The sequence below is a fragment of the Hypanus sabinus genome (assembly GCF_030144855.1).
Source record: "Hypanus sabinus isolate sHypSab1 chromosome X2 unlocalized genomic scaffold, sHypSab1.hap1 SUPER_X2_unloc_4, whole genome shotgun sequence".
Lineage (NCBI taxonomy): Eukaryota > Metazoa > Chordata > Chondrichthyes > Myliobatiformes > Dasyatidae > Hypanus > Hypanus sabinus.
Window position 1 is genome coordinate 1,399,502 of NW_026779004.1, and position 21,064 is coordinate 1,420,565.

Consider the following 21,064-nt stretch of genomic DNA (forward strand, 5'->3'; position numbering starts at 1 on the left):
AGAAGTCAATGTTCATGCCATCAGCTTGGAGGCTGCCCATGTGTTGTTCCTCCAACCTGAATGTGGCTCCATCTTGACGGTAGAGGAGTCCATGGATAGACATATCAGAATGGGACTGGGAAGTGGAATTAAAATGTGTGGCCACTGGGAGATCCTGCTTTCTCTGGTGGGCAGAGCGTAGGTGTTCAGCGAAAGGGTGTCCCAGTCTGCGTCGGGTCTCACCAATATATAAAAGGCCACACCGGGAAGACCGGACACAGTATACCACACCAGCTGTCCTGACGAAGAGTCTCGGCCCGAAACGTCGACAGTGCTTCTCCCTACAGATGCTGCCTGGCCTGCTGTGTTCCACCAGCATTGTGTGTGTGTTGTGTGATTCCCCGAGTCTGCAGCGCGCGTAGTGGACAATCCCGGTACTGCAGGGGATCAGCAACTCCCCGAAAGTGAAAGCATTCTGAATCAGGAAGTGCCGGAGTTAACATGGCTTCGAAAGGAGAGACCGAGAGTTTGAGCGAGGAGGTGATTTGTCCGGTCTGTCTGGATTTCTTCACCGATCCGGTTATACTGGAGTGTGGACACAACTTCTGTCGGTCTTGTATCACACGGTGTTGGGAAAGGGAGGAGAGAAACTCCTGCCCGGAATGTAGAGAGGAGTTTGCTGACCGCACCCTCAGGGTGAATCGGGCCTTAGCAAATCTGGCTGAAAAATTTCGAAATCTAAACCTGAATCCGAAAGGGAAGGAAAGTAAACGTCACTGCGAGGAACATGAGGAAGAACTGAAGCTGTTTTGTGAAACGGACAAGACACTGATCTGTATGATCTGTGCAGTGGCGGAGGAACACCGAGAGCACCGCTTCAGGCCGATTAAAGAAGCTGTTAAAAATTATATGGTAAAAACTAACGTTAGTTCAATACTTAAAATATTTCCTTTGTCCTACACGAGCCTCTATAACTAACATATCACTCCCTGCAACTTCCGTCATCTCCAACGGGATTCTAGCATCTCTCCGTCTCACAGCCCACCTCCTCACCCCGGAACTCTCCGCTCTCTATACGGATCGCGCTCCCCGTACTGTATCGCCCTGATCCACTCGCTCCTCCCCACTGATCCCTCCTGGCACCGACACCTGCAAGCGGGACAAGTGCTACACCTGACTCCTAACCTCCTCCCTCGTCACCATTCAGGGCCGCAAACCGCCCAGTTCCTCCCGTTTCTTCCATGGTCGATTGTCCTCTCGTATTAGATTCCTTCTTCTCCAGCCATTTACCTCTTCTACCTGTCCCCTCCCAGCTTCTCATTTCATCACCCTTCTGTCCCATTCCTTCCCAGTCCTAATGAAGGGTCTCATCCCGGAACACCGACTGTTTATTTCCCCTGAATAGATGCTGCCTGACTCACTGAGTTCCTCCGGCATTTTGTGTGATAATCGGGTTTGATCACCTGTTTCTTTTGATGCATCTTTCTTTCTATTTCCTTCACTCTCGGACTTCCAGGATCAGCTAAAATCTTCCCTAGACTCTCTCACAAAAAAGAAATCAGACTTCCAGGAAAAGGAGCAGCAACAGAAAGAGAAGATTTCCGGAGTTCGGGTGAGGCTTCCTGAGCGGAATTTCTGATATTACTGTCGAGTTTTGCTCCATTTAATGCAGAATAGCCGAGCGTCGCAGCTCCAGTGACCTGGGTTAGATCCTGACCTCTGCTGCTGTCTGTGTGGAGTTTGCATGCTGTCCCTGTGACCACGAGAGACTCCGACACATCCCAAGGACATGCCGGATGAATGGCTAATTACCGTTAACCCTGTAAAGGAGGGGAGCGTGTGTGTGAATCAGATGGGAGTTTATCGGTCAATAAGTGAGAATAGGTTTCAGGAAAACGTGAGGGAATGGTGTTGATGGGAATGCTCTCAGAAGTAGCATGGACTCCAATAGACCGAACTGAACGACAAAAGGAAACAGAGCACAGCAATGCAGTATATTAATCTTCACCTTTCCTTCGACAGGAACAGTCACACAGCCTTCAGTCCCACATCACATCCCAGTTTGCTGAACTGCGCCAGATTATCACTGAGAAAGAGCAGAGCTTACTCAGGAATCTCAGGGAAGAAGAGATGAGGATTCTCAACCCAATGGAGAAAAATCTTCTAGCTCTTCAAGAGAATATAAGGATTATTCAGGAGGAAATCACTAAGTTAAAGGAACAGATGGATCAAAAAGACAGTGTGATGTTTCTCAAGGTGAGGGATTATATTTCACTTTGTTTCTGTCAAAGGGCACGAAATGAACAGTGGTATATTTGAAATAAACACAGCACAGCGGCCAATTCTAACAAATCAATTGCCGCTGCTGGCGACCTCACACAAGTTGTTATATTTGCATGATGCGCCCTCCAATCACTCCAATAATGACATTTGAAAATGTCCAAAATACGCTTTCAGTCCTTCATTAGCAAAATACAATCTCGAAGCGATGAAACTTCAGGGTAATTCATTGTAAAGTAAGCTGCAACACAGCGGTCAAGAACAGAATGACATCCGCCCGTCCCCAGCTCAAAACTGCCCAGAACAAAGTACAGATACCTAACTTTTTCCCTTCGCTTTTACCACGTCCCCACTCACGTGACGAGTTACCATAATAAACACGTAACACAGAATACAATGCAGACAGAAAACAGACGTGTTGCTCCTACACACAGCATTTACAAATGGCAGCAAACTGTTTCTCACCAGACCATTGATGCATCTATTCAGGGTTGTTGTTGTCCCATAATAACAAGATTATTAAGGGATTGGACACGCTGGAGGCAGGAAGCATGTTCCCGCTGATGGGTGAGTCCAGAACTAGAATCCGCAGTTTAAGAATAAGGGGTAGGCCATTTAGAACAGTGATGCGGAAAAACATTTTCACTCAGAGAGTGGTGGATATGTGGAATGCTCTGCCCCAGAAGGCAGTGAAGGCCAAGTCTCTGGATGCTTTCAAGAGAGAGTTAGATAGAGCTCTTATAGATAGAGTCAAGGGATATGGGGAGAGGGCAGGAATGGGGCACTGATTGTGTATGATCAGCCATGATCACAGTGAATGATGGTGCTGGCTAGAAGGGCCGAATGGCCTACTCCTGTCCTTATTGTTTATTGTCTATTATCCTAAAACTGGGCTTCCACAACTTCTGTACATCCCAGGACAGAATGCAAATTTCTCTGAAATTATTTACTCCGATCATAACACAGAGCTGCTGACTGTTTCCTTAATTACCGCATTAAATATCCTCTAAAACTCCCATTAACACCCGGTTCCAGTCACAGGCTGTGAGTGTGTCTGTTGCAGTTGGTGTGAGGGTCGCTCAGTCAATCAGTGAGAACAAAGAATTTGACCCACACATTAGATTTATCCTCCATATCCGGTTTCCATCAGATTATGGAAACTTTCACTGTCTCTTTATTTTTTGGATATATTTCACATGGGATTATATCCCATTCTCTATCATAAACAGGCCATTAGGTCCATCTTCTATCAGATTCCCTGCTTCACAAGCCCCCTGCCACCTACTCACCGCACCCAGCAACAGTGCCCCGAACTCCCTGGTCCCTCACGTGTTTATCCAGCCTCCCCATTACAGTCAGTCTCTGCTGTTCCATTTCATCCACTCCTGTGGCAGCGAGTTTCACATCCTCCTCACTTAATTTCTTGTGGAATTTGTTAAAATCCATCTGGAATTACATATCCCCACGAGTCTTCCCATAAATAGAGGTACTTCCTCCACCCGCACACAATCACATACATCACTGATCTTAAATTCCTCCATCCTATCAGACTGACGTCATATCCAGATGATAATGCACAGCCTGTCCTGTCTTCCCTGTAAGTTTCATCCTCTCAGTAATGGTCTGATATTCAGAAACTTTCCCTGTAAATTCATGGTTCTGTATTGTCCGTGTGTCTGAGTGATTGTGGGAGTGGGAATTTTCAACACCTTGCAATGATTTGGATGAAATTCAGGATGTGGATAGTAAGTCCAAGTCTAATCAGATTTGTGTTTTATTTATTTCAGGAGGAAGCTCGTCGGAACAGGAGGTAGGACAGGCTCTTTACTGAAACACTGAATGGATTTGTAAGATAGTTCAGAATAGCAATTTATAACCAGTAGTTTAATATTTACAGGATTAATGACGATGTCCAGGAATTAGCAGTGACAGATGAGACCCTACCGGTTGAAAACTTCGATCACCCCTATTTGTTGAACACAGTGCTGAGAGAAACGCTTGATGCTATTAATCGAGGTAAAACGTACAACGATTCATTTCCCCTTGTTTATGAAGCTCAATTTAGTTCCAATGTGAGGCAAAGATTGTCTGTAATACTGGGCTGAAGGGGAACTGAAGTTTATTCCACATCAACCCCACCGACTGGGAGGCATCACTGTCACATGGTCAGCTGGAGATGTCAGACCCCTGAACATACCAGCACAGGGTCACAACACAATCAATATACGGGACTGTCAGATGAACCACTGTGTTCCAAACCCAGGCAAATGCATTAACACACCAGGACATAAGTTTGGATCTACCAGAGGAGCTGAGAATTTAATACTGACAATAATATTGTCAGGAATAAAAATGAGTATCAGTGTGGTGATAGGGATTGTCAGGAAAATACACAAGTCGTTCATGTGCCCTGTGAGTGCAGACTCTGACTGACACAGGTCTTCCCCCTTCCGGATCAGCATCTCTCATTGTTGTTAGAGGCAGAAGAGGGGAGTGGTCGTGATCGGGGACTGAATCGCCAGGGGAACAGACAGGAGATTCTATTGATGTGAACGGGACACCCGAATGGTACGTTGCCTCCTGGGTGCCAGGGTCAGGGATGGGTATCAGTGCATTAGGGAATCGTCAGGGGAACAGACAGGATAATCTATTGATGTGAACGGGACACCCGAATGGTATGTTGCCTCCTGGGTGCCAGGGTCAGGGATGGGTATCAGTGCATTAGGGAATCGTCAGGGGAACAGACAGGAGAATCTATTGATGTGAACGGGACACTCGAATGGTATGTTGCCTCCTGGGTGCCAGGGTCAGGGATGCCTCGAATCGTGTCCGCAGCATTTTAGAGAGGGAGGGAAAAGAGCCAGATATCTTTGTAAATTTGTGACAATGACATTGGAAGTAAAAACAAAGAGGTCCTGAAAATAGAATTTGGAGAGCTTGGTAGAAAGCTCAGAAGCAGCACCCCCAGTGTTGTAATTTCCAGATGGCTGCATGTGATACGTGCTGGTGAGGGTAGAAACAGGATAATTTGACAGATAAACATGGCTGAGAAGATGGTGCTGGGGACAGGGATTCAGGTTCTTGGATCATTGGGATCTCTTCTGGTGGAGGAATGACCAGCTCAAAAGGGATGGGTCGCACCTCGACCCGAGGGAGAACAATATTCTCACAGAGAGGTTTGATAGAGCTGTTGGGGAGGATTGAAACTAATTTGGTGGGGGGGGGGGTGTTGGAACTGGAGTGAAGGGATAAGACTGATGGTAAAAATGCAAAGATAGCGTCCAGTCAGACTGTCAGATAGGGCGGACAGATGAGAGGAGAAAATTGCAGCCAGTAGGGTGAGTATCAGTGCATTAGGGATGCAGAATTAAAAAGGGTAGCAGATACAGTACACCAAGTGTTATATTCCAATATATGGAGTATGAGAAATAAGGTGGATGATCTTGTTGCACTATTACCGATTGTTAGGTATGATGTTCTGGCCATCACTGAATTTTGACTGAAGGATGGTTGTAGTTGGGATCTGAATGTTCAAGGTTACACAATGTATCGGAGGAAGGAAGGAAGGCCGATGGGGTGGTGTGGCTCTGCTGGTAAATCAGTAGCAAGATGTGTCATAGGATTGGAAGATGTTGAATCTTGTGGGTTGAGGTAAGGAACTGCAAAAGTAAAAATGACACAGACACCAGTCATATACAGGCCTCCCAACAGTCAGTGGGTTGAGGCCCACAGATTACAACGGGAAATAGAAAAGGCTGATGCAAAGGACAATGATATGATAATCATGGGAGATTTCAACATGCAGGTCAATTGGGAAAATCAGGTTGGTAAAGGATCTCAAGAGAGTGAGTTTGTTGAATGCAATGTGATGGCTTTCTAGAGCAGTTTGTCGTTGAGCCTACTCGGGGAACAGCTCTACTGGATTGGGTGTTATGTATTGAACCGGAGGTGAATAGTTAAAAGAAACCTTAGGAGGCAGAGCTCACAACATGACCGAGTTCAACTTGAAATCTGGTAAGGAGACAGTAAAGCCTGACATTGTAGTATTTCAGAGGAGTGAAAGAAATTACAGCGGTCTGAGTGAGGAGTTGGCCAAAGCAAATTGGAAGGAGATGCTGGCAGGGATGAGAGCAGAGCAGAAATGGTGTCAGTTTCTGGGAAAATGAGGATAGATATACTCCAAAAATAAATAAATACTCAAATGGCGAAATAGTTCAACCATGGCTGACAAGGGAAGACAAGTTAATGTAAAGGCAAAGGAGAGGGCATACAACTAAACAAAAATTATTCGGAAGAAAGAGGATTGGGAAGCTTTGAAATATCTACAGAGAGGAACTAAAAGGATGATTGGGTGGGAAAAAATAAACAAGAAATTGATTTGAATTGAACTGGCCTGGTTGAAGAAGCTGTCCCGGAGCCTGTTGCTCCCGGCTTTTATGCTGCGGTACCGTATCCCGGATGGTAGCAACTGGTACAGGTTGTGGTTGGAGTGACTCTGGTATCCAATGATCCTTCAGGCCCTTTTTACACACCTATATTTGGAAAACAAGATAGCAAACAATATCAAATTGTTTTTCAAGTATTGTAAAAAAATAAAACAGAGATGAGAGTGGATATAGGACAGCTAGAAAATGAGGCTGGATACATAATAACAGAGGATAAAGAGATGGCAGATAAGCCAAATATTTTGCACCAGTATTCACCGTGGAAGACACCAGCACTGTGCCCGGTGTTGAAGAGTGCGAGGGAAGAGAAGTGAGTGCAGTTACTGTTACAAGGGAGAAGCTGCTCAAAAAGCTGAAAGCCCTAAAGATACATAAGTCACCCAGACCAGATGAACTGCACCCTAGTGTTCTGAAAGAGGTCGCAGTAGAAATTATGGAGGCATTCCAAATAATCTTTCAAAATCATTGGACCCTGGCATGGTGCCAGAGGACTGGAAAATGGCAAATGTCACTTGACTCTTTAAGTAAGGAGGAAGGCAGCAGAAAGGAAATTATTGACCAGTTTGCCTCACCTCTGTGGTTGGGAAGAAATTGGAGTCAATTGTTAAGTGTGAGGCTATGGAATACTTGGTGATACTGGACAAGATAGGACAAGTCAGCATGGCTTCGTTAGGGAATATCCTGTCTGACAAACCAGTTGGGATTCTTTGAGGAGATTACAAGCAGGATCAATAAAGGGGATGCAGTGGATGTTGTATATTTGGAATCTCGGAAGGCCTTTGACAAAGTGCCACGCATGAAGGTGGTAACCAGGTTAAGAGGCCATGGTATTACAGAAAAGTTACAGGCATGGTTAGGACATTGGCTGATTGGTAGGAAACAGCGAATGGGAGTAAACGGAACCTTTCCTGGTTGGCTGCCAGTGAGTCGTGTTGCACAGGGACACAGGTGTTAGGACACCTTCATTGTATGCTGTATATCAAGATTTAGCTGATGGAATAGAAAATAAGATATAGGAGCAGAAATAGGCCATTCGGCCCATTGAGTTTGCACCAATATTCAGTCATGGGAAGACCCAATTCTTCCGGACATCCCCACTCCCCTGCTTTCACCCCATACCATTTGATGCCCTGGCTAAATGAGAACCGGTACATCTCTGCCTTAAATATGCCTTGGCCTCCACAGCCACATGTCGCAACAAATTCCACAGATTCTCCACACACACTGACTAAAGTAATTTCTCCACATCTCAGTTCTAAAAGGACGTCCTTCAATCACGAAGTCACACCCTCTTGTCCTAGAGTAGATGGCTTTGTTTCCAGGTTTTGCAGATGATACGAAGATTGGCGGAGGGGCCGATAGTGTTGAGGAAACAGTTAGGCTGGACAAGGACTTGGATGAGGAGAATGGGAAAGAAATTGGCAAATTATATACAATGTTGGAAAATACATGGTCCTGCACTTTGGTCGTAGAAATAATGTGCAGATTTTTTTTTCAAATGGGGAGAAAATCAAAAAATCTGAGACGAAATTGGACTTAGCAGTCATTCTGCAGAACTCCCTAAAGGTTAACTTGAAGGTAGAGTCACTGGTGAGGAAGGCAAATCCAATGTTAGCATTGAATTCAATCGGTTTAAATAGCATTCATTTCAAGAGCAGGGATGTGATGCTGAGGATTTATAAGGCACTCACCATGAGTATTGTGAACAATTTTGGGCTCCTCGTCTAAGAAAAGATGTGCTGGCATTGCAGAAGGTTCATTTCATAAGGATGATTCCAGGAATGAAAGGGTTATCATACGAGGAAAGTTTGATAGCTCTGTGTCTGTACTCGATGGAATTTAGAAAGATGAGGGGGGATCTCATTGAAACCTTTCGAATGTTGAAAGTCCTAGAAACCTTTCGAATGTTGAAAGTCCTAGACAGAGTAGATGTGGAAAGGATGTTTCCCATGGTGGTGGAGTTTAGGACAAGAGGGCACAGGCTCAAGACAGAGGGGGAATCTATTTAAAACATGCGGAGAAATTTGTGCCAGCAGCTAGTGAATTTGTGGAACCTGTTGGGTGTATTTAAGGCAGAGCTTGATAGGTTCTAGATTGGACACAGCATCAAAGGTTACGGGGAGAAGGTCAGGTAGTGGGGCTGAGGAGGGAAAAAAGGGATCAGCCATGATTGAATGTTGGAGCAGACTCGATGGGCAAATGGCCTAATTCTGCTCCTATGTCTTATGGTGATCAGACCACTACATTGAAGCATTGTGAGAATGAGCTCGGACACACCAACAAGCATTGACATGGGTCAAGATTTCATCTCGGGAGAAGCACACACAGCATAACCGGCCTGGCAAAGCTCCCTCACACACATACACAGGAAGGACTGGCAGATTGTAGTCAGAGCCTCAGCAATGTACGTTGTTATTTCCCTCAGTAACCTGGAAACCAGTCTCTTCAGAGATAGTCACTTATTCATTTAAACAACTCAATCACGTGTGACACATTGTCAACACACACCAGACATGTGATGACACACTGTAACATACAAATTCTTCAATGTGCACACTATCCTTAAATGTGTATACACAACACACACACACACACACACACACACACACACACACACACACACACACACACACACACACACACGCACACACACACACTATCAGAGTGTGACACTCTGCCACAGAAATAGGCACAAATTCCCATTTAGAATTGAAATCTGCCGTCCTTATCCAGTCTGTCTGTTCTGTGGCACTGAGCTGCCCTCTGACGTGACGTCACATCAACACTTCACAGACAGACTCCGGGGTGAGATTCCTCAGGAGGATGATCTGGGAGGGTTTGATGGATGTTGAACTCACGGCCCACTTCATCAATCTGCAAGACTAAGATGTCTTCTTGAGCATGGCCCATTTGTGTGTATTTGCACACACCCCCCCCCCATCCCTCTAACCATTTCCCATCTGTGTTTTTATTTTAAAATATGTTATTTTTTACCTGTTTCTACAGCGTCTGAGGGCAAATTCCGTTCACCAACCTCCCTCTCTCTGAGAATGTTACCCAATTTCCCATCTCACTTTCAGTCTGATGCCTCTGGTTCTGTGCTCCCATTTCTTGGAAAAAGAACGTTATTTAAGCTCCTTAGAATTATTTACCTTGATAAGGGGTCATACCTGAACATCCTACACTACAGCTGAATAGCCCAAGCTTACTCACTCTTTGCTTTTAACCCAAGCCCCCAGTCCTGGTAACATCCTCCTGAAGCCTCCTGTCCAGTGTAATGACATCCTCCCCATATTCGGGAACCGGAAAAGCAGACAATGCTCCAAGTGTGGTCCGTCATCGACATCAAAGGCCTTGCTGAATTTCATGTGGACAGTGTGGAATAGGCTGATGAATACACGACTGAAGGTGGTTTTTTAGATTGGGACAAGAAGGGCGGCGTGGGAGCTAAATTCTGAAGGAAGACAGTGTAAAAAAAAACTTTGCGTACAAGAACGGCGAGACTGCGCAGGACAGCGCGGAGAGTTTAAAAAGATGACCACCCTATACAGCGGGCAGCGGAGTGGGTGGCAGCAGAGTGTAGGGCTTTGGCTCAACGAGCTTAGGCGAAAGCGAGGCGAGAGCGAGGCACCGACTCTTTTTCTCCCCTTGGCAAATCGGCCCAATGGACGGGAGAACAGCAGGGCACATTAGCGAACGGTTTAAAAAGTTTGTGTGTTTGGTGAAGTAAGTGGGTGAGTAGACCTATCTTTCTTTGTTTCATTCCTGAAGAATTAGGTAGCATGTCTGCAGGGTTCGTGCTTTGTTCAGGGTGTCAGATGTGGGAATCCTGGGAGACCTCCAGCCTCCCTGATAGCCACATCTGCGTCAGGTGAACCGAGATTCAGCTCCTCGGAGACTGTGTTAGGGATCTGGAGCAGCAGCTTGATGACCTACTGCTTATTAGAGAAAATGAAGAGGTGATAGACAGGAGCTACAGGGAGGTAGTCATCCCTAGACTACAGGGGTCAGAAAACTGGGTGACTGTCAGGAGAGGGATGGGAAATGCCCAGATAGTGGAGCGCACCCCTGTGGCTGCCCCCCTCAGCAACAAGTATATCGTTTTGGATGCTGTTGAGGGGGATGACCTGACAGGGGACGGCTACGGTGACCGGGTCTCTGGCACTGAGCCTGGCGCTGTTGTGCAGGAGGGAAGGAGGGAGAAGAGGAATGCGGTAGTCATAGGGGATTCCATAGTCAGGGGAACAGACAGGAGATTCTGTGCGCCTGGTAGAGATACCCGCATGGTGGGCTGCCTCCCAGGTGCCAGGGTACGGGATGTCTCGGATCAGGTCCAGAATATTCTGAAGGGAGAGGGCGAGCAGCCAGCTGTCTTGGTACATGTTGGTACCAATGACATAGAGAGGAAAAGGGAGGAGGTCCTGAAGAGAGATTTCCGTGAGTTAGGAAGGAAGCAGGGAAACAGGACCTCCAGGGTAGTTATCTCAGGATTGCTACCTGTGCCATGTGCTAGCGAGGGCAAGAACAGTAGGATCAGGCTGATGAATGCGTGGCTGAGAGACTAGTGCAGGGGGCAGGGCTTCAGATTCTTGGATCATTGGGATCTCTTCTGGGGGAAGTATTACCTGTTCAAAAAGGACGGGTTACACCTGAACCCGAAGGGGATCAATATCATCGCAGGAATGTTTAATAGAGCTGTTAGGGAGGGTTTAAACTAATTTGGCAGGAAGGTGGTAAACCGGAATGTTAGAGTGGAGGAGAGGGAATCTATAAATCTAAGATAGTGAGCAGTAAAGATGTCAGGAAGGACAGGCAGGTGATGGGGCAAATTTGCAGCCACTGGGATGAGTTGCAGTGCAATCAAAGCAAAACTGACCAAATACTGTACTTAAGGTGTTATACTTAAATACACACAGCATAAGGCATAAGGTGGATGATCTTGTCGTACAGCTACAGATTGGCAGGTATAATTTTGTGGCCATCACTGAGACGTGGCTAAAGGATGCATGGCTGTGATAGCTGAACGTCCAAGGATACACGGTGTATCGGAAGGATAGGCAGGTAGGCAGAGGGGGTGGCGTGGCTTTATTGGTATGAAATGATATTAAATCATTAGAAAGAGGTGACATAGGATCGGAAGTGCAGAATCTTTCTGGGTTGAGCTAAGAAATCGCCGGGGTAAAAGGACCCTGATGGCAGTTATCTACAGGCCTCCTAACAGCTGCAGTGATGTGGATTACAAATTACAACAGAAAATAGAAAAGGCTTGCCACAAGGGCAGTGTTATGATAATTGTGGGGATTTTAACATGCGAGTGGATTGGGAAAATCAGGTCGACACTGGATCTCAAGAGAGAGAATTTGTAGAATGTCTACGAGATGGCTTTTCAAAACAGCTTGTTGTTGAGCCCACTAGGGGATCAGAGATACTGGATTGGATATTGTGTAATGACCCAGAGGAGATTAGAGAGATTGAGGTGAAGGAACCGTTAGGAGGCAGTGATCGTAACATGATTGAGTTCACTGTGAAATTTGAGAAAGAGAAGCCGAAATCCGATGTGTCGGTATTGCAGTAGAGTAAAGGAAATTACAGTGGCACGAGAGAGGAACTGGCCAAATTTGACTTGAAAGGGACATTAGAGGGAAGGACGGCCTAGCAGCAGTGGCTGGAGTTTATGTGAGGAGTGAGGAATGTGCAAGACAGATATATTCCAAAAAAGAAGAATTTTTCAAATGGAAAAAGAGAAGTCAAAGCCAAAGTGGCTGACAAGAGAAGTCAAAGCCAAAGTAAAAGCAAAGGAGAGGGCATTCAAAGAAGCAAAAATTAGTGGGAAGACAGAGGATTGGGAAGATTTTAAAAGCTTACAAAAGGAAACTAAGAAGGCCATTAAGAGGGAAAAGATGAACTATGAAAGGAAGCTTGCAAATTATATCAAAGAAGATACTAAAAGCTTTGTCAAGTATATAAAGAATAAAAAACGGTTGAGAGTGGATATTAGACAGATAGAAAATGATGCTGGAGAAATTGTAATGGGAGATAAGGAGATGGCTGAGGAACTGAACGAGTATTTGCATCAGTCCTCACTGAGGAAGATATCAGCAGTATACCGGACACTCAAGGGTGTCAGGGAAGAGAAGTGTGCGCAGTCACAATTACGACAGAGAAAGTACTCAGGAAGCTGAATAGTCTCAGGGTAGATAAATCTCCAGGACCAGACGGAATGCACACTTGTGTTTTGAAGGAAGTAGCTGTGGAGATCGCGGAGGCATTAGCAATGATCTTTCAAAAGTCAATAGATTCTGGCATGGTTCCGGAGGAGTGGAAGATTGTAAATGCCACTCTGGTATTTAAGAAAGGGGCAAGGAAGCAAAAAGTAAATTATAGACCTGTTAGATTGAGAAATGGTTGTAAAGTTTCTGGAGTCAATTGTCAAGAATGAGGTTACGGAGTACCTGGACGCATATGACAAGATAGGCCAAACTCAGCATGGTTGCCTTAAAGGAAAATCCTGCCTGACAAACCCATTGAAATCTTTTGAGGAGATTACAAGTAGGCTAGACAAGGGAGATGCAGTGGATGTTGTGTATTTGGATTTTCAGAAGGCTTTTGACAAGGTGCCACACATGAAGTTGCTAAACAAGATAAGAGCCCATGGAATTATGGGAAATTTACTTATGTGAATAGAGCGTTGGCTGATTGGCAGGAAACAGAGAGTGGGAATAAAGGATCCCATTCTGGTTGTCTGCCAGTTACCAGTGGTGTTCCACATGGCTCCAAGTTGGGGCCACTTCTTTTTACATTGTATATCATCAATTTGGATTATGAAATAGATGGCTTTGTGGCTAAGTTTGCTGATGATACAAAGATAGGTGGAGGGGACGGTAGTGCTGAGGAAACAGAGAGTCTGCAGAGAGACTTGGATAGATTGGGAGAATGGTCAAAGAAGTGGCAAATGAAATACAATGTTTAAAAGTGTATGGTCATGCACGTTGGTAGAAGAAATAAACGGGCTGACTATTATTGAAATGGAGAGAGAATTCAAAATTCTGAGATGCAATTGTACTTGGAAGTGCTCGTGCAGGATACCCTTAAGGTTAACCTCCAGGTTGAGTCGGTGGTGAAGAAGGTGAATGCAATATTGGCATTCATTTCTAGAGGAATAGAAAATAAGAGCAGGGATGTGATGTTGAGGCACTATAAGGAACTGGTAAGACCTCACTTGGAATACTGTGTGCAGTTTTGGGCTCCTTATTTACGAAAGGATGTTCTGACATTGGAGAGGGTTCAGAGAAGATTCACGAGAATGATTCCTGGAATAAGAGTGTTAACATGTGAGGAATGTTTGACCGCTCTTGGACTGTACTCCGTGGAGTTTAGAATGAGGGGGAACCTCACAGAAGCATTTCGGATGTTAAAAGGCATGGACAGAGTGGATATGGCAAAGTTGTTTCCCATGGTGGGGGAGTCTAGTACGAGAGCATGACTTAAGGATTGAAGGGCGCCCATTCAGAATGGAGATGCAAAGAAATTTTTTTAGCCAGAGGGTGGTGAATCTGTGTATTTCTTGCGGCAGTGGAAGCCAAGTCATTGTGTGTATTTAAGACAGAGATTGATAGGTATGTGAGTAGACAGGGCATCAAAGGTCATGGTGAGAGGGTGGGAGAGTGGGACTAAATGGGAGAATGGGAAAATGGATCAGCTCATGATAAAATAACTCCTGCTTTAAAAATCAAACACAAGAAAATCTACAGATGCTGGTAATCCAAGCTGCACAGGTCCTGATGAAGGGTCTCGCCAGATCTCTCTGACACCTGTCTGGAGAGAGTTGATGTTGGGAGGATGTGGGTGGGTCGAGAACGGTGAGCACAGCCTCCGACTATAGGGATGTCCATTTAGGACAGAGTCTCCCCCGATCCCCGGGGCCGCGCTGTCCGAGTCTCCCCCCGATCCCCGGGCCCCGCTGTCCGAGTCTCCCCCCGATCCCCGGGGCCGCGCTGTCCGAGTCTCCCCCCGATCCCCGGGTCTCTCTAATTCTCTGCTTCTCCCCCCAGTCTCTGTCACCCTGGATGTGGAAACGGCGAATCCGGAGCTCGAGGTGTCTGAGGATCGGAAGAGTGTGAGATTGACCCGGACCTGGAGGGATCTCCCTGACACAGGGAAGAGATTCACAGACTGGCCTTGTGTGCTGGGATCGGAGAGATTCACATCGGGGAGACATTACTGGGAGGTGGAGGTGACGGGGATTCGGTTTTGGTGTCTGGGAGTCGCCGCAGAGTCTGTGAAGAGGAAGGGACCGGTCAGTCTGAGTCCGGAGACCGGATTCTGGTATATCGGGCGGTTTGGTGACGTGTTACATCGGGATTGTGACGTGTCCGGTCGCCCCTCCCCCGAGTCCCGTCTCGCTGCCGGTCCCATCCCCGGGAGGGTGGGAGTTTATCTCAGTTACGAGTCCGGGACAGTTTCATTTTACAACGCGGAGACCAAGTCCCATCTCCACACCTTCACTGGGAATAAATTCACGGGGAAACTTTATCCTCTCTTCCGGACCTGGGATGTGAACCAGTGGCTGAGAATCTGCTCCGGTTCCGCTCCGGGTCTGTAAACGGGTCGGGTCCCGGGACCGGCGTCAGGAGTAAAGTCCCTGTAAATATAAATGTGCGGAGAGTGCAGCTAAATACGTGGCTAAGGGGATGGTGCAGGAGGGAGGGCTTCATGTTTCTGGACAATTGGGCTTTGTTCCCGGGAAGGTGGGGCCTGTTCCGACGGGACGGTTTGCCCCTAAACTGGGCGGGAGGGGGAATAACATTCTTGCGGGTAGATTTGCCAGTGCTGCTCCGGGGGATTTAATCTAGATTTGCAGAGGGAGGGGAACCAGAGTGTTAGAGCAGATAGTGAGGTGCAGGAGGATAAGGAACATGAGAGGACTGCATGTATAAACGGAAATGAAAAAAAAGCAGACGATATACATATTCTCAGGAACATCTATTTCAATGCACGGAGTATTGTCGGTAAAACAGATGAGTTTAGGGCTTGGGTTGACACGTGGGATAACGACATGACTGCTATTAGTGAGGGGCAGAACTGGCAGCTTAATGTTCTGGTAAAATTGGAGAACGGCCAATTTTGTGGAAATGAAAAAGGATCTAGGAAGAGTGGATTGGGATAAGTTTTTTTTCTGGCCAGGATGTGTTCAGTAAGTTCACAGGCATAAGAAATTAAATAGAGATTGGGTTGGAAATGTTATAGCAACTTCATTTAATTCAAAATCGAGAGGAGTTGCAATTTCGGTTAATAAATCTTTATCAATTAAAATACAAAATGTAATAATTGATTCTGTGGGGAGATATGTGATTATACATTGTCAAATTTTTTCAGAATTATGGACTTTTATGAATATTTATGCACCAAATGAAAATGATGCAAAATTCATACAAGAAGATTTTTTGAACTTGGCTGACGCAAATGATAAAATATTAATAGGCGGAGATTTTAATTTTTGTTTAGATCCAGTTTTGGATAGGTCAACTAAAGTTGTCACAAAATTAAAAGTAATAAAACTAACTTTATCATTAATGAAAGATTTAAACCTGATTGATATATGGAGAAAAATTAATCCAAGAGAAAGAGATTATTCATTTTATTCAAATAGACATAAAGCTTAGATGGAGATTTAATACAATTTTATTAAAACGTCAAGATTTTGGTGTTTTTATCAAAAAACAGATTGAATTTTTTTGGATACAAATTTACATTCAGTTGAGGATAAAATTGTATTATAGGAAGCGATGAAAGCATATTTAAGGGGTCAGATTATAAGTTATACATCTAAAATTAAGAAGGAAAATTGGGAAAAGATATCATAAAGCTAGAAAAAGAATCTCAAAGATATATGACAGAAGAAAAACAAAGACAACTTGTTAATAAAAAACTACAATATAATACACTCCAGACATATCGTACAGAAAAAATAATTATGAGAACTAAACAGAAATATTACGAATTAGGTGAAAGATCACATAAAATTCTTGCTTGGCAGTTGAAAACAGAACGGGCTTTTAAAACAATAAGTGCAATTAGAACAGTGTAAATAAGGTTGCTGATAAACCTTTAGAAATTAATGAAACTTTATTTTTTTTATATACTGAACTATATCAATCAGAATCACAAAATAAGATTACTGAGATAGATAAATTTTTATCACAAATAACCCAAAATTTAATTTGGAAGAACAGAAAGGATTAGATATGCCCTTTACATTAAAAGAGGTTGAAGAAGATTTAGGATCACTTCAGAGTAACAAATCCCCAGAAGAAGATGGTTTTCCTCCTGAATTTTATAAAAAAAATTAAAGATATATTAATTCCTCCCTTTATGGAATTAATATACCAAGTGGAAAGAATGCATAAACTCCCACAATCTTTTTTAACAGCGATCATAACTGTATTGCCAAAAAAAGAGATCCTCTAAAACCAACATCATATAGGCCTATTTCTTTGTTGAATACAGATTATAAGATAATAGCAACAATTTTATCTAATAGAATATCTAAATATTTACCAAAATTAATACATATGGATCAAACAGATTTTGTTAAAAATACACAATCAATGGATAATCTAACTTGGTTGCTTAGTATAATTCATCTGGCACAAAAAAGAGAGGAAATGAGTGTGGCATTTGCTTTGGATGCAGAAAAAGCATTTGATAGATTGGAATGGGATTTTTTGTTTAAGGAATTCGAAAAATATGAGCTAGGAAAATCTTTTATACAATGGATTAAAACCTTAAATACTAATCCTCAAGCTAAAGTAGTTACAAATGCTCAGATTTCAACACCATTTTGCTTAACGAGGTCAACTAGACAAGGCTGCCCGTTATCACCTGCTTTATTTGTATTGGCAAAAGAACCATTAGCTGAATTAATTAGAACAGATTCAGACATTGGCGGTTTTAGAGTTAATCAAGAAGAATATACGATTAATTTATTTGCTGATGATGTTTTGATTTATTTAACAAACCCATTACAATCTTTGCAAAGATTATCTTTTAAATTGTAAGAATACGGGAAAGTATCAGGGTATAAATTAAATTGGGATAAAAGTGAAATTTTACCCCTTACCAAAGGAAATTATAATCAATGTCAATTAGTAACTCAATTTCGATGGTCAATAAATGGGATAAAATATTTAGGTATCAGAGTTGACAATGATGTAAAAAATTTATATAGACAAAATTATTTGCCATTATTAAAAAAAAATAAAAGAGGATCTTGATAAATGGATGATGTTACCAATAACATTAATAGGTAGAGTTAATGCTGTAAAAATGAATATATTCCATAGATTGCAATATTTATTCCAAACTTTACCAATACAATTACCGCAGAAGTTTTTTCAAGAACTAAATAAATATGTAAGGAAATTTCTTTAGAAAGGAAAGATGTCAAGAATATCATTAGAAAAATTGAGATGTAAATTTGATTTAGGAGGGTTACAACTTCCAAATTTTAAGAATTATGATAAAGCAAATCAACTTAGATTTATTGCATCTTTTTTTGATGAAAAAAAAACCCGGCATGGATTAGAATAAAATTAGATAAGATAGGAGAAAACATATCCGAAGATTTTACATATAAATGGGAATCCAAATTGATACGGGGAAAAAAAAAGAATCTCCTATATTAAGACACTTGATTGATTTATGGAATAAGGTAAATATGGACGATAAGATAAAGAAATCTTTATTAGCAAAAACAAACTTTAATTCAAAATAGGCTTATTCCTTTTACAATGGATAATAAACTTTTACATAATTGGTTCCAAAAGGGGATTAAATATATACGTAATTGTTTTGAAGGAGGTATATTGATGTCGTTTGATCAATGAAAAAATAAATATAAAATATCAAACAACACTCTTTTCTCTTATTTTCAATTAAAGGACAATTTACGAGAAAAGCTGGGTCAAACAATGTTGATGCCAAAACTTAGTGCAATAGAAATATTAATTCAAAAAGGAAAAATTTTAAAAATTACACCTTGTATGTACAATTAGATTCAAAAACAGACTGAATCTGGAATTCATAAATCAAGACAAAAATGGGAAACTGATTTGAATGTTAAAATTGTTGGAAAAAGTTGGTCAAGATTATGTTCTGATAGTATGATAAATACAATAAATGTTCAAATTAGATTAATACAATATAATTTTTACTTCAATTATGTATAACACCACAGAAAATAAATAGATTAAATTCAAATATGTCTGACCAATGTTTTCGATGTAATCAAGAAATTGGTACTTTTTTACATTCTACTTGGTCTTGTTTTAAAATTCAACCATTTTCGATATATCTGACTTTTATTGGAACAAAGTACTGGAGTTCAACTCCCAAATAGTCCAATATTATTTTTATTAGGAGATATTGAAGGGACAATACCGAAAATTAAATTGAATAAGTATCAGAAAAAGTTTATAAATAATGCATTGGCAGTAGCTAAAAAAGTTATCGCAATTACTTGGAAATCTGAGTTATATTTATCTATGGATCATTGGAATAATGAAATATATAGTAGTATTCCACTTGAAAAAATTACATATAATCTAAGAAATGAATATGATATATTTTTCAAAATTTGGCTCCCATACCTACAAAAGATGGGATTAAATATATAGGTCCTTTGAAGATAAAATTATAATGTAATTAGGGAAAGTAAGAATAAATATTAAAATTATTTTGAACTCCATGGAGCATGTGGGTATCCTCCAATATTGAGGCAACCTTTTTCTTCTTTATTTCTTTCTTTAGATAAGGGTTAAGGTGGGGAGGGGGAGGATTAATATTATTTTTCTTTTTCTTACTAATTTTTCATTACATTTATTCTTTGTAATTTTCTAAAAAAATAATAAATAAATAAAAAGAGCATCTCAGTAATCCAACAGCCCACTCACCTTTGCTACCCTTTATGTTATTTCCTTATGTTTAACACAATTATTACGTGCCTTTTCCAGCTCAAACTGTGAATTGATTTAAAGTCAGTCCCATAATTTAATAGCTTTTATTTGAAAACTATCTACCCTCGCAAAGATTGTACTGAAGACTGCATTTGATTTTTCTTCAGCCTTGTACGCTTCACATTGAAATAGTATGTGTTTCGACGGTTTCATAATGACAAAATGTACACGACACAGAATGAAGTTTTGCAATTAGTTACAAGGCATAATTAAGCATAGTGTGGATATTTCTGTCATGTGAATATCATTCCTTCACTTGTTTTAAGCCCTTCTTCTATAAACCCAACAGGTTTATGTATTCTGGAAAGGTGTCTGTCTTTACGTCCATTATCCTACGTCTTGCCATAAGCCCCTAATTCTTAACACTACCAACCTTTTAGCTTCTAATTTGCTAAGTGGAAGGTCCATATCCACAGCTTAACATTTAACAGCTTTTGGAGCTAAACAGTCAACATCATCATTTCCCTCAACAGTGTGATATGCAGGACCCATAATGTGCAGACATATAAATCAAACTTTATATATGAAATAGCGTTTGACAAGTTTCCAACAGTCAATCTGACCTACTGCCAGAATGACCTGTTTAAGACTCATCAAAACCAAAATGTATTCTGAGCAAATTATAAGGACCAATTTCTTCCATCCACTGTAAGCCTAAACTGTTGGCAAAGAATTCTGCCTTCTATGCTGATAAATGGCTATAAGTCATTTTTTTATCATTACCTGCAATTCAGGCACACAAAAACAGCCACACCAACATCCCCAATTAAATTATCTTTTGATTCATCTGTAAAAATGGTTACTGTATGATAATAACTTTCATTAATATACTGATGACCAACAGACTCTCAGGCAGAACCGAATCCGATCGTGTAAAAACTAAAATCAACTGAAGTCATTGGAAAAAACAATGTGGGGTTACAGAGAACGCTACAGTGGGACATACTGTATCATCAAATACGCCCATATTCGCAGCGTGGTAAGAACCCAGCCACCCAAAACAAAAAACACTCTTCTAGTGATGTCCCCCACTGTCCTCCAGCGCACCTTTAACAGGACGATCATTTACTTGCCCCCACAAATTAATCCAGTATGTTGACATCAACTTGAACCTCTGTTACTTTGAGGGCAATTGTCCCATTGCAATCAGTAAAGCCAAAGCAGGAGACAACATTACCGCACCAGAACACAATCTGAAAGTCTGTAATTGTATCACATACAAACACTTTTAATTTGAAGATGAAGGTGATCCACAAGCCACACAGACATAATCAAGAACAGATCAAATTAAACAAATATAATTGGTCAACAAAGATTTTCGTGTTGCACCCAAGAATACCCACATAG

General features: G+C 42.2%; 1 protein-coding gene across 1 annotated transcript; it reads left to right on the forward strand.

The window, feature by feature from the left end:
- The first annotated feature begins 415 nt into the window (after nt 1-415).
- Nucleotides 416-15,306, forward strand: LOC132385886 (zinc-binding protein A33-like). The gene is made up of 6 exons (XM_059958126.1): nt 416-891; nt 1,496-1,591; nt 2,002-2,235; nt 4,047-4,069; nt 4,157-4,275; nt 14,756-15,306. Exons 1-6 carry the CDS (start codon nt 481-483, stop codon nt 15,304-15,306), a joined length of 1,434 nt encoding a protein of 477 aa, XP_059814109.1. The 5' UTR covers nt 416-480.
- The last annotated feature ends 5,758 nt before the right edge of the window (nt 15,307-21,064 follow it).

Excerpts from the sequence above, each read along its gene's own strand:
- LOC132385886 (XM_059958126.1), top strand. The coding sequence starts at position 481 with ATGGCTTCGAAAGGAGAGACCGAGAGTTTGAGCGAGGAGGTGATTTGT. Across the intron at positions 892-1,495 it reads AAGCTGTTAAAAATTATATG|GATCAGCTAAAATCTTCCCT; the intron begins GTAAAAACTAAC and ends TCGGACTTCCAG. Across the intron at positions 4,276-14,755 it reads GCTTGATGCTATTAATCGAG|TCTCTGTCACCCTGGATGTG; the intron begins GTAAAACGTACA and ends TTCTCCCCCCAG.